Here is a 14123-nt window from a genome sequence, read left to right on the forward strand (position 1 = left end):
CTCTCCTCAGTGTTGTCCACCTGTACCCAAGTGCTGCTGATAAAGTCCTGCAGTCCCTTAAGGTTTTCCCAAGAGTAGACAGGTGTTATCAGCATGTACATCATCATACCTGATTCTCTGACTCTGAAGGTTTCTTCATGTCCCCCCCTTTTTTTTTTTTTTAATGAGAGTCCTGAGAAGGCAGCACTTTGGCCTGGTGATCCAAAAGGAGGGAGTTGGAGGTGCAAGGGAAAGAGGAATAGGCTGTGACAAAATATGCTACAAACTTACTGCTTTTTTGGGGGGAAAGAGCAAATATCTGAAAAAAAGCATATTGAAACTGAAGGACTCAAAATTAATCCTGTTCTATTTTTCACAAACAAGTAAATTCCAGCAGGGCAAATTGTATAACAGACTACGTTACTGTAAAAGAGCATAGTGAAAGAATGATTTCAAGAAATATCCAGACTTTAAAAAAACTTCATGTATTCAAACTGGCAAGGGCTGCTTAAATTCCCCCTGGAGTGCTTATAGAAAGAATTAGCTTAATTAAACCTCTGAACCATTAGTGATTGCATTTGAGGAAGCAAAGACAGCATCAGAGGTCTCAAAGGAATGGGAAAGGGCAAGCAAAATACTTATCTGAAGAAGAGAGCAAAGAGAGGCTCTGGGATTAGCCTTTCCAAGATCCAGGACATGAGAGTGGTTACAGAGCATCCCATTTAGTACTGAATGGATAATGAAACCATAAAGACCTGGCAGCAGGGGTTTGATGAAAACAAGCATGTCAAATCAACCTGAATTCCGTGAGAATTTAGTGACCTGATGGAGAAGAGGGAACCAATGTGTGTGATCCTAATTGGAGATCCTGACTTTCAATTATTTTTCCCTTCATATGTCAATTGAGAAATTGGGCTGTAATCACTTCTAACTCACAGCACTGAGCAGCTGGGCAGGGAAGTGCTGATATTCCTGTCATTCCTCTGGTACATTTGTGTCCCACCAGTTTCATTATACTGAGAGTATCTCCTTTCTTACCTGCACAAGATCACGTCTCACGTCCCCATCATAACTGATGGCACTGGGAGTTTTAGTACAGACCTTTAAAGAGCAGCACCCATGAGGCCACTGCAGATCATAAATGTAGTCCAAAAAAATTATATGAAGGTGGAGATAGTACAGGACAAAAGGCTAGATCTCCCTTGCACTGAATTTTGTGTAGTTTTGGGGGGTTTTATAATTAAGGGGTTTAAAAATCCCCTATACCTTTATTAGGGTCTTAACCAAAGCCACCTTGGCTAAATTCTTGTTCTAGCAGTAGAGTGCATTTGTGAACTAGATTCTGTGCCCAGGGTCAGCCATGGGGTAAGTCTCCTTTCTCTTCTATAGGCTATTGAGATGTTTTCTACAGCAAGCAGAGAGAGAAAATAATTCTAATCTTGAACCAAATTCCATCTAAAGAAATCTGCTTTGCCTACCTCCAGCTTTTTGAGAAAAAGCTGCCAGTCCTTGAAATGTACAGCATTTTCTGATCCACTCTACCAGAGTCCCCTTCAAACTGGGAAGCGTGAGAAAGCAGCTTGGCAGAGCCTGCTTGACAAGACTTGACATCTAAATTGAACATCCAGGCCTCAAGTTCCTGATTTGATTGAAAAGCCACTGGAATTGCTTCTTGGAGACTTGAGGACTGCAGAACTGGCTGTGTGCTCCTCCAGATAAGGGCTCCTTTGTGCCGCGTTGTGTAACGGCTGCCACAGGGTTGATGTGGGCCAGGCCATAAATAACTTCTGCATAAATATTTTTAGCAAATACTTTCTGCTCTCTTGAAATACACTGGACAGCTTGAAGTGTATGTATCTGTGTGTGAAGGAGGAGGGGGGAGCTAGCAGAGCTCCCATCGGGAGCACAGAGCAAATATCACAGCACTCCCGATGCGCAGGATAACGCAGCCGGAGCTGACGCCTCCACCCAGGACTGTCCAGAGCAAGCAAGATGTCCCCAGAGCTGCCTTATCAGAGTGGCAAGGCCTGCTGGGCTGTGGCAGAAATATCAATGAGAGCCCAGGGCACACAGGAGGTGGATGCCAGCACAAGTGCTCTGAGAAGGACTATCCTCAGGCAAGCCCTGGCTGCCAGCCTGTCTGAAGGGTCCCCTCCAAGGCATCTCCTGACCTTTCTGATGTGCAGAGGGAACTGCTGGTTGCATTCCCTGTGGGCATAATCTGCCTTGTGTTCTGCACCTGAAGGACCCTGTCTGACTCCAGCTGTAGACAGCACCACTAATCTCTATAGATGAGTGCACACATAGTAAGGGTTAACAGGGAAGCACAGCTGCTAGAAGACTCCAGCTGCAAGGGAAAAACAAAATGAACCCTTCATACATTATTCCTTACACTAGGAGCCCAAAGATTCCTGAAAATTTAGAACAGGACAAGGTCACCTTCTCATATTTTCTCCCCTCCCCAGAGGCATTTCAGGGAAGTGTAAAACAGCCCTTACTGGCTATGGCTGATGGCACAGTGGGGAAGGTGCTCACTGGTACAGATCCCATGTATTTAGAATTACAGATTTTCTGACTACTTTTGTGCAGAGCAAGCCATGAACACAGTGCCAGGCAAGATTCTGTGTATGTCTCTTCAACACCAAACAGGTCAGGAGAGAAGGAATAGTAAAAAGCTGGGAGGAGGGGATCAAGAGAGGAAGAAAAATGGTCTGGACTGATGCAGACTGGGATTGCCCACCATAGCCTGTGCATTGCAATGCTAGCGAAGGGGAGCTTCATAAATAGGGTTAACTTCACAAAAACGTGGAGAGGGAGCAAGAACACTGAAGGCTGTGAAGCTCTCTAGCTAAAATATACACTTGGCATGCAGTAGGACAGGAGGATATGTGATTGAGCAATCTTGTCTAGTGCGCTCTGCAGCTCCTGGGAATCTGCATTGCCGAAACTCAAAGGAGCTTCTCCTGAAATTGGCAGGGAAGCACCAGCACATTTTCCTTCAGTTTTTCCACAGAGACAACACAGAAGTCACATTTCAACTGAACAAACTGAGCTTAATGGCTGCAAAAATTTCTTTCTCTGTTAGGAAGTCTGCACATCACCAGGGGCAATTACCTAGACTAAGGTATCTGGAAGCGCTCAGATATCCACCTTTCAGAACCTTTTATCGAGGGAGGTAATAAGCCATACTTTACCATAGGAGAAGTGATCTCTGGTGACTTTCTGGTAATATATCTCAATCCATTTCTCAGACTTTCTGTGAGGGTTAGCTTGCCTAGCTGTATTCATCAGACACAGCTGATGTGATTAATAAATGTTGACTGATTATTTAATGAGGTGACCTGAAGAGAGTTGCCTGAGACAGTAAAGGAGTTACAGGTGGGACTTGTTGCAAAGATTTTCCTTTCTACCTGCTAGCAATGTTACTTAATTATTTGGTGCCGTCTACCTTTCAAAAATGAAGGAAAATATTAATGTAACTCATCTAATATTAATCCAGTCTGCTCTGCTTGTGCAGACAGGAATGAGAGGCAGCAAGAGCTTCAAACTTTCCCTAGTTATAACAAGAGGGAGGTTGCAGCACAAGGTATTTTGAAAGAAAGGCCAAATGTCAACCTGAGAGGAAAGCAACAAAAATCAAATAATGAAGTAGGTCCAATTCAGTGATAAAGGTGACAATGGGAAATGATGCTAAGGTGTCAGCCAGGCAGCTGGGAATTCTCAACAATAGCCCTACAGCTTGCTTTTGGGCAATTCTCTCCTTATTCCAGTGTTTCTGTAAAAGCATTGACTAAACAGAGAATAATAAAGGTTGCCTTTAGTCTATGAAATGACTGGTGACAGTTTCACTTTGTAGTAGTATAATGGAGAGCAGCTATTTGCCTGCCAAGTACTGTATTTTCAAAAAAAAAAAAAAAAGAAAGAAAAGAAAGAAGAAAAATAAAGAAGAAAATAAAGCGATCATAAATAAAATTATAAAAGTAGTGCTGGAAATGCCAGTATGAATACAATTTTTTAATTGGAATGATGTGATCTACTTATGGAATGTGAATCTACTAATGGAATGATGTGATCTACTTTCTCTGCCACATCTTTCCTTGTCCCATATCCTTTCGTAAGATCACCTACTAGAGACTAAATATAAGCCACTCACCCAGCTGAAGCAGGCGGTGACAGGAGGTGACACCCTGCAGGCTGCTCAGATCCGGCTGCTCCAGCATTTTGTGTGACTGGCAGACAGACAGACGTCTGCACACAGACGTGGGCCAGGCTTGCTGATGAAGTCAGTGCTCCAAAACATCTGTTGTGTTGACCTCTGCACTGCAAGCAGGGCCAAACTGAACAAGTTTAGTGTACCTTGAGGAAGTTTGCTGTCATACAGCTGCGATTGCACAAAATAAGAGTAAAGTCCCTTAGATGAGTCCCTTGACATCCACACAGCACTTGGCACACTGTTCCTTAGCCCTGGAGGACGGAGAGGAAGAATATGCTGGAGACTGAAATATCTGGCTACTGATAGAGCAGAGATGTGTAAGAACAGGAGATAAACTGCTGTACTTCAGAAAAGAATAAGAGAGAAAGCAAGCAAGAAGGTTGGGATGGAGTAGAGCCAGATGGTGAGCCCCAGCCACCTGCTAAGTCTGTCCCTCTCCAATAGTCAGGACAGTGTGCAGAGCAGCTGGAAATATTTGGATGCTGCTTGTGTGTATGGCAATGGTTATCAGGAAGCTTCAGACTATGACAGGCAAGACACAGGGGTAGCTAAATTAGAAAAGAAGATGGGAAGCTAAATCATCTTGATCTAGTTTTACAAAGTGGTGACCTTGGGTCCCCCTTGGCATAAAATTCATGTAAGAGGAATTGCAAGCAGTTGAGCTGGACTGAGCAAAGCATTAAGTTTGGACTGAGCTCTGGGCATCTTCCCAATTATGTCTGTGTGTAGGAGCTTGGCAGGAGTGAGAGGCAGCATGTGGGAGAGGTCTGGCTCACTGGTAACAACAAAAAGAAACAGAAGTGCAGGGTGTCCCCAGGGAAAAGGGTAACTTAGCCCAGCCACTTAAATCTTCTTATCTAACCCCAATAAAAGCAATAATGAATGCTTAAAATTAGTGATATGAATGGATCCTGATGACACTGTGGGCATTTATTAAACTGTAGCCTTGAAGTCCTCAAGGGAACAAGGAGTATCAATCCAAGCCAGCAGAAAACTGGGACTCAGCACTAACAGAGAAGCCTAGCAGGGGATCTGATGGTTATTTGAGGAGCTGGGTAGTAGCTACATGTTAACATAGCCCAGATACCCTCACTTTTCTTCATTCAAGTCTAGATTGGTGACAAATGAGCCCAAACTATTGTTTGTGTCAGATAGGACTCTGACAGTATTGTGCTGCTGGAGTAGATGAAACTTGGCAAAACGTGTGGGTATCAGAGGGAAACATCAGATATTTGTTGGCTGGTTTGGGGTGTTTTTTCTTCATGTATGCAGATCTGAAATGGATAGGGAGTGAGTTTGAAATGCTGTTTGATGTTAAATGCAGGTAAATGAACATGTGCCAGGGAGGCTGACACTGAATGGGAGCCACCAGCTGCTCTCTCTTGCATCCCCAAATGAAGCAGATGCTTTCGAGGCAGAGATGTGAAACAAAATGATAGATGTTACTCTTGCTTGCCTCCAGAAAGGAGCAGGCAATTAAAATGTAAGCATGAATGGAGCAGAATTTTCTTTCAGTGGCAACAGTGTGCACAGAAAGAGTGAGAGCAAAGCAGAAGGCATGGATTGCTGTCTGCAGAGACATTCCCATTTGTGTTGGCAGTGTACAGAGGAGAGAGCTAGTAAGGTATTATCCACAGCCAAGTTCTTGGACCTGATACACAAACATAAGTGTGACTTGAGGAGCTGATATAATCTGATATGCAAACATGTTGATTTTTTCCAGCAAGCTGTAAGAATATAGTTTGAGGCTTTTCAATTGCTAGAGGGCTGGTTAGGGAGCTCATGGCAGCACTGACCTAAATCTTTAATAAATCTTAGCAGAGTGGGAAACTGCAGACCCTGAAAACTGAGAGTGCTGAGCCAATATGCAGAAAAGGGCATTTATAACCAACGCAGATCTGATGTGTTTATAATGAAATCTGCTTTCCAAAGGAAAATGTTGTTTTCATTTAAGTTGAAATGTTTTAAAAGGCACTAGTCTTAACAAAGCATGCTGTAAGCAAACAGAAGTGAAATACCAGACTGATTTTGACACTCTCAGTATAGCACATTTTGAGCTTTGTTTAAAAACTTTCCAAAACTTGTTTATATTGAATAAAATATAATTTTAAATGGCAATCACACATTTTCCATTTTCATGGAAAATTTTGATGTTGTCTTGCACTGATTTTGTTCTGCCTGAAGACAGAAGAGGAGGGAAAAAAATAAAATCAAAGAAATGGGATTTGCTGTGAAAACTCAAGTTCTTTGTGATTCTGTCTAGTTCACTGCCGGCTCATTCCCAGACTTGTCAATATGTAACTGCCCACATGTGGAATTTCAAGGTGTCACTGTAATCAGCAGTAGCCAGTGAAAACAGCTCAATGGGATCAGATATTCCCAAATTACCTTTTTCCATCAATAGTACTTCCAGCTTGGCTGTAACTGTGGGTACATGGATGTGGTAATGTTTTGTAAGCATCACCCTGCACACATTAATAGTAGGCTTTTGGTTCTCATCCATTAACCTATAGATCTCAGAAGGTAAAAACTTGTTATTGAACAAGTTTCTGATGGGAGTCAGTGTCTCAGTGTCTTCATGGCTGATCTGGAGATAAATAAAACATCATTTGCTAATAACCACGGCAGATGGAACAAGGATTGCCTGTCATTGCTATTTCCCGCTTCACCAAGCATGCAACGTGATCTGCCTTGCCTGATGAACTGGCCCCAAGCAGGCACAGAGCACTGTAACAAAAATTCATCTAAGACCATGCCAGTGGAATGCCCAGAGACACCTCAGCCCTAGCTAGCACTTCCTTGGGAAATGTGTTGGACACAACAGGCAATCAAGTCCGGTTTCCCACTGAGATGCAGTGGGATGAAGAAGAGAGTCAGTGGGAAGCAGTGAATTCCTGCAGGTCAGGGACTTCAGTTCCTTGTTCAGCCCAGGCAACAGGAGAGACACTCTGGCTCATATGGTTTGAAAATTATTAACAGCAAGGAGAAAGAAGACAACCTTTTGGAAAACAAAATCTTTTCATGGGCAATGGATTGTCAGATGATTTGGCAACAGAGTGCAAGTACTCCCACAGAGAAATACCTGAAAAGTCTCTTTGCTGCAGCAGAGGAGTAGAACCATCACCCCATCTGGAAGCAAAACTCACGTTACACAACAATCAGGGACAATATTAAGGCTGAGGCTGAATATTCACTTGAACAAATACTGATGAGTTGGGAAACTCATCGGCGTTTTCAAGCCAAATGAGTTTGTGGCAGATACATTTTAGTGAAGTACAAATCGTTAGCCTGATTACAGGCACATCAGTGGAAATGCTGTGTCCCCTGATGTCTGGCCATTACTGTGTCTGGTGCTACAAAGAATTCAAGTCATATTCTTCTGTAAACCATTCTGCAGCATCTCTATGTGTCATTAACACCTTTGCAAAAGGAGCTTGCATGGTACGTTTTTCCAGAACAGCACCACATTTCTTTGGATGCCCAGTGAGGCCAAATGCCTGGGTGGTGAGCAGGGAGCACATATATCCCCCTATAGACCCTGATATGGTCTGCCCTTCCCTGCTTGACATGGCTCTGGGTTATACTCCTAGGCTGGGTGTGTCACACAGGGCAAACAGCATCCTAGAGGTGGTGCTGCCCTTCATAGATATTGGTGGTGAATCAACCACAGAAGATAAAATATAAATGTGGAGCAAGGATTAAAGGTTGGAAGCATTTTCCCCCTGTTTCTGGCATCTCTTGGTTCCTTCACAATCTTGTCATTGTTTGGAAAAGTGTCTGCTATAAATACACTTAAATCAGATGCTCTGAGATCAGCATCTAGTGTAACAGATGAGAATAAAAATCTGTTTGATGTTAGAAAGAGAGTTTCTTTTAGTTCTCGCAGGTTAGTGATACATCTGGCATTTCAGATGTGAGGAGCAGCCCATTATTGGCACATCCAGTGGCACTTGCTAGGGAGAGACCTCCTAGGCAGCAGGACAGTCACTGCAGTCACTAAAGTAAAGACAAGTTGATGCTGAGATGGACCATGTGGCTTCTCTCTGTCCCCTAACTGTTTAGTTACCCATGTTCAGTGTCTTCCTGAGAGCACCAGCCTTCCACAGTTTAAAAACCTCTAGGAAGCAGTGGAAATATTGTACAAATGGCTCTGCACATCATTACCTGGTAGCCTTCTACCATTGCATGCTTAGGTAGGTATTCAAGTTTGTATGAGTGTTTTTATATTAAGATACAGTAGAAATTCTACATATATACTAACTCTGCTCCTGCTGAACTGTTCTTTTGAAAGAACCATGGGGGGTGAAGGAGGTTGTAATACTGTGCTGCCAGTTAACTTTGGAAATGATGACATTTTTGTATTTAATTGGCAAATGCACGGGTACCAGAGAAAAGAGCAGTGAGTACAGTCCCTCTGCACCAGTCGGTGTCAGATGGGACATGAACAGATTTTAACAGATTTTCAGAGAGCAGAATTCAACTCTGCAATGAGTTTGTTCTGGTCCTAAAGTAGGACATTGAGATGAGATATAGGGTATCTCTAACACGTTCCTCAGCATGAGAGACAAACCAGTGGAAAGTGGTTCTAGGATTTCTTACCATATCCTTGCTCAGACATCCCTCCAACATGATGTGCCTTTGGCCTCTGGGACCTGGGCCTTGGGAGGCAGGGTCTCTGCACACACTGGAAATCCACCATGTCTCAGTATTTGTTATGAGAGCAAACAAGACCCTGGATCCATTTGATAGGTCAGAAAAGAAGTGGTAAAATTGCACTGGCTCTGTTGAAGCATCAGGAAAAGCAATGGTCATTACTAGTTTGCATTTGTTCTTTCATGAAGAGATGACAGTTTGCCCCAAAAGGCTGCATTTGGCCATTTTATGCATCTGTGAGGAGTTCCAGCTGCTGTTTCCTCTATCTTTGCATTGTTGTAGTCAACCGAGACAATACCACACTCAAATAAGGGCAAAGTCCATAAATAAAAGCTGATTAAATGCCAACAAATAACAAATATGTTGACTCTGGAGGCTGATTGATTACAAATTATTTATATTTTGTAGCTGCACTCTTCATCACTACCAGACTCACTGACAGTACCATCCCACATTTAATTGTAAGCAACTGGAGTAATTTCATGGCATTTTGATTACGTCTCACAACACATCCTGCACTGTGTCAGCTTGCTCTCCAAATATCTCATTCCTGCTTCTCATCTGATCACTGAGAATAGCCACATATGGACAAAGCTTTTCTGAGCAATTTACAATGTTTCTGATGGAAATCAGAGAGAAATCCACACCTGGAAACTTCTCCAGTATCTGAATTTTTAACTCCTATGAGTTGGTAGGGGTTTGTTGCCCTTGTTTTATTTAGATTGACTCAGCACCAGGTTTTTTTGGTTTCTATTTCTCAGTCTGTTGAAGGAGGCTGTTAGGATTCAGCTCACAGACGCTTCTAACAGGAGAGCTGTCAGCTGTGCTTGATCTCAGAAGGAAAGGAACAAAAAAGTCAGGGCAATACTGAGGAAGAGGGTCTGCTGAGGGAAGGAAAGTGATATATGAATTATAACTGGACTTCAGCACTATTAAAATGGGTGAGACATGCCCTGTTCTTCCTCACAGCTCCAGCAAGTTCACCTGAGGCCATCAGATAAAGGTCCTGAGGCCACCAGACCATGTAGCCCAAGGGCTCAGATCATATTTTCAAGGCAGAAGAAAAATAATTACTTGTCAATCTGATACACAATTATTGGACTGACTAGAGTGGTGAAGGAGACCTTTTTTGGTGTCAGGGAAAGGAAACAAATGCAGTGTATTAGCAGATCTGTCGTGGCAAAGCATCAGCTGAAGGTGAGCAACTGGCTGCCAGGATTAGCACCCTTCCTTGGTAGGGAGAGAAGTCCTTACACAATGTGGAATGAGGCAAATGAAGTTTTCAGTGCGGGAGAAGAATGGGAAACACTGCTGACAGCCAGCTCAACAGACTGATGAAACAGCAGCCCCAGGGAGACTGTTCAAAGGCTCTTTTGGATATTTAATGAAGTATGGTTGAGTTTTGACCCCTCAGATTCAGCGCCGGAGGTTTTCTGTGAGCGTCTGAGGTCTTGCTCCTATCCCTGGGCTCATTGGCTACTCACAGAATTTTTTTAATCATATTCCCTGTAATGGTTTTCTTTCCTGCTGTGTGGAAGGCCTCTCAACTGACAGAACAAATTCCTCATATGGTGAAGCAGAGATAAGGAGCAAGCCCAGGAGCCCACTGCAAGCTCAGGGAACAGGAGGTGACCTCGGCCAGCTTGGGCAAACCACATCTCCAGGCACTGCCTGGTGAACATACAGCATTTACCAGTTCCTATGGAACTTTTCACAACAGCAGGTTAAAGAAATCATTTTTATTTCGAGAGAAAGGGCTTGTCTTGAAACTGTTGAGCAAGTTCTTTTAGACCATAGCGCATAACTGCAGTGGCAGGGGCTCCCATTACCCTCATTAGCAAAGTTTTTGACTTTGCAAAATGCAGGCTGCCCTTTCCCCAGGGGTTACTGCCAGCAGGATGGTTCTCCCTGCTCCCTCCCTCCCAGGCCCCACTGGGGCCCTGCCCTCCTGCACCCGACCCCTGCAGCAGCCCTGCTGCAAACACAGCCACGGTGTGGAAAAGCAACGCCAGAGAAACGCCTTTTCAGCTCCACTTTGTAATTTAAATTCAGGAGAAGCAGCCGGGCAGGAAGGCCCCAGCCGCTGCTCTGTGCGTGGCTGCAGGTCCCTGGCCCAGGTCACCAGCAGTGGCATTGCTGCAGTCCTCTATGCAGGCAGAGCAGTGACACTCAGTGGCACCGTGCCAGCCTGTGACACGGTAAAAATATCCTGAGGCCGCAGTGAGTTCCTTTCAGCGGGCCAGCACCAGCAGTGCTTCGGCCTGTGGGTCAGAGTACGTAGAAGTCGTTGTTGTTTGACAGGTCACTGTAATGGCAGAGGGCCAGAGCGGGACCCTGCGCCGGCGGGGGCTCGGCTCGGCCCCTGCCCTGAGGGCCCTGCGCCGGGGGCCGGCCCGAGCCCGGGTTGCAGAGGTGACTGTCCCACCTGGGCTCGGCCACGGCCTGCTGCTTGTGTCTGCTGCTGCCATTGCAGGAGGTCCCGCAGCACCGGCATGTCAGGAAGTGCTTGGCTCGCTGCTTGGCCTTGGACTCGGAGGCCGAGGCCGTCCCTGCGCGGGTCAGAGTCACAGGAGTGGCGCCCCGGGGCTCGGGCTGTCCTTTCAAGCGGCTCCGTCTCCTCTGCACGGGGTCCAGGCTGATGTCGGACTGCGAGGAGCAGCTCTCGTTCCAGCCGGCGCTGGCGCTCAGGCTGCGCAGGGGCAGCGCCAGCCGCAGCGCCTTCCAGAACTGCGAGCCCGAGCGCTTGGACTTCTCCCCCTTCCAGGTGACGAAGGAGACGGATTCCTTCAGCTGGAGGATGCTGGGGTGGGTGCACTGCAGCGGCCTGTACTCCACCACGATCAGCTTGGTGGCGATGGCGTTCTGGCACATGATGCCCAGTTTGAACTCCAGAAGGCTGATGCTCTTCTCTGTCAGGTAGTCGGGGCTCAGGACCACGATCATCCTGCGGCTCCTCTGGATGAAGTCGAACACGGCTTCAGTGGTATCTAAGAGTACAAGGGCAGAGGAGTTGGGGTGCACAAGGAGGAGGGAGTGGGGAGAGAAAAGCTGAGGAAGCTGTTTGGTGGCATACCTGCACAGATCCCTCTTCCCACAGAGGGAAACCTGGCACAAGCTCTGTGTGACTTTCAACTTGCCCACTCTCCTGCTGGCAGCATTTGTGCTGTGCAGAGGGTTTTTGAGAAGGCTGAGGAGGTAAATGAGAAGCCAGGATATGCCATGATTGTACTCTGACTTCTGCACAGCACCGGTCACGCCCAGAGAAGTGCAGGTATTTGATAAAGGATGGGTCTTGTTTGGGAACCACCTGCCCACAGCTTGAGCAATTCTTTGCATTAGGGGATCAAAGCAATCACGTCATCCTGTCCCAGCTCAAACTGCAGGGGCTGACCCATCTCGCCCCTGTCATGCTCTCTCACCTTTAAGAAGAAACCTCCAAATTTAGAAAGCAAAAATGTCAGCCTTAAACCCCTCCACCAGTTCCCCTAAGCATGATGGGGGGTGGAAATACTGTCCTTCAAAGCATTTCTTGGGATTAATTGCAAGTTGTAAAGCTCAGGAAGAAGCTTAGGTGAAATGGTGCCAGGCAAGAGCAACATCTCTTTTATTACCAATTTTGAAAAGCAGCAAACCTGAAGGATGTCCTTGGACTTCTACCTGTGGCTTGGGACACAGAAAGTATATTGAAAGTGTAGTGGCTAAAGGGTGAGCAGTGGAAAGGATGGGAACTATATGGCTGTGGCACTCAGCAATTTAACGAAAGCTGAGTAATAAAACAGGAAAAAACTTTAAAAACCCATACACTTACTAAGTGCTGGTGCCTGAGATGAGAGGGGACCCAAGGACAAACTGGTGTTCAAGCAAGACAAGGATCATTAGAGTAAGAGCTCTTGCAAATTCAGAGAGAGAAATCTGCCTCTAGGAATGTCTTTCAAAGAGCTGTTCTGGGAAGAAGAGCTACCTCCTGCTTCCCTTCCATTTTTCTGCTAAAGCCTTCATTCCTCAGGCTGGAGACTCTCCTCTCTCCCTGACAGTGGAACACTGCTCCTTTATATGAATAAAAATACTGTTCCTTCCCTGCAATGGCAATGCCTCTTGATTCTCCCAGCACTTGGCTGTCTCATCTCACAGCAAAAGGTGCACTGTGTTGCATCTGAATGCACCTTATTTTAATATGGTACAGAGCAGTACTTTTCAAAGAATATGACTAGCTGTAAAACTCATTGTCACTAGAGTATGTGGAGACCCAGATAGAAAAAATGATCATACAGTAAAATGCTAATGGAGAAAGTAGGGCACTGTTTGGTTAATAAAATACTGGGATTAAAATCAAATTGTTTTGAGGGGTTTTTCTTCTTGTATAAAAAGGTTAGTGGGATTTTTACCCCCAACACACACAGGACAACACTGATTCATTGAAACTAAAAGTAGATGATAGTCAGTTCTGTCAGAGTTGTCACTTACCACCATGACATGTTTTTACCACCCTGTTTCAAAGGCATAAAGAATTGGCAGCAATTCCTAAGTCCAGACCTCATTCAAACTCTTCTACAAGTGATTGAAATCTATTTTGAAAACAGCCAGGCTTCAACAGTTTGTGAAAGAAAAAGCTCTTTTGCTGTTTGAAAGGTCTTTCTTTTTGAAACTGGAATCACAGAACCACAGCAAAATGTAAGCAGGAGCAGCCCCTAGGAGGTCTACCTGCCTGTTCAAAAAGTCCAGGTTCAATTAACATGAATGACTCTGATGCTGCTGAAATGAAATGTTTTGATGAGGTGACAGTGCTGGTTTTCTTTTATCAATTTTGAATTTGCAACGCTTTTTGAGACTTTTAATTTTGACACTCATGTTTTTCGACAGTCTTTTTTTATTTTGTGACTTGTTGTTTGGGTTTTTTTGCAAGGAAGGTGTTCAAATTTCCAAAGATATATTTGATTTTGAGAAAGGGATGCATTTAGACTTGGCTGACCAGGATACCTTGGGATGCTCAGTTTGCAATGTTTACCCAGCTCAGGAAAAATCCTGAGCAGACACTTCACAGTGTGCAGGTAGGATCTTCCCCCTCAGTGAAACAGCACTGGATGGGACAGGCAGCAATAACACTGCAGGTACCTGGGGATTCAATACTCTTGGTTATCTGCTTTTTACTACAAAACCTTCCATCTTTACTAAATGTTTACAAAAGGCACTGCCTATTTTTACTGGTTTACTTGTGTCTCCCCAGTTCACCCCAAAGATGTAACAGATTATAAGGATTATGGTCACAGATCCTATATCC

General features: G+C 44.8%; 1 protein-coding gene across 3 annotated transcripts in view; it reads right to left on the bottom strand.

Moving 5' to 3' along the window:
* Positions 1–4053: 4053 nt before the first annotated feature.
* Positions 4054–14123, bottom strand: part of IL1RAP (interleukin 1 receptor accessory protein) — a 56915-nt gene continuing 46845 nt past the window's right edge. The window contains exon 12 of one of the 3 annotated variants that reach the window (XM_026792077.2): positions 4054–11832. In XM_026792077.2, the coding sequence (XP_026647878.1) occupies positions 11114–11832 (719 nt within the window). In that variant the 3' untranslated portion in view covers positions 4054–11113. The remainder of the gene's footprint in view (positions 11833–14123) is intronic. The other 2 variants (XM_014265548.3, XM_005484920.4) reach the window with 2 other exon arrangements.

Source organism: Zonotrichia albicollis, chromosome 9 (assembly GCF_047830755.1).
Source record: "Zonotrichia albicollis isolate bZonAlb1 chromosome 9, bZonAlb1.hap1, whole genome shotgun sequence".
Classification (NCBI taxonomy): Eukaryota; Metazoa; Chordata; class Aves; order Passeriformes; family Passerellidae; genus Zonotrichia; species Zonotrichia albicollis.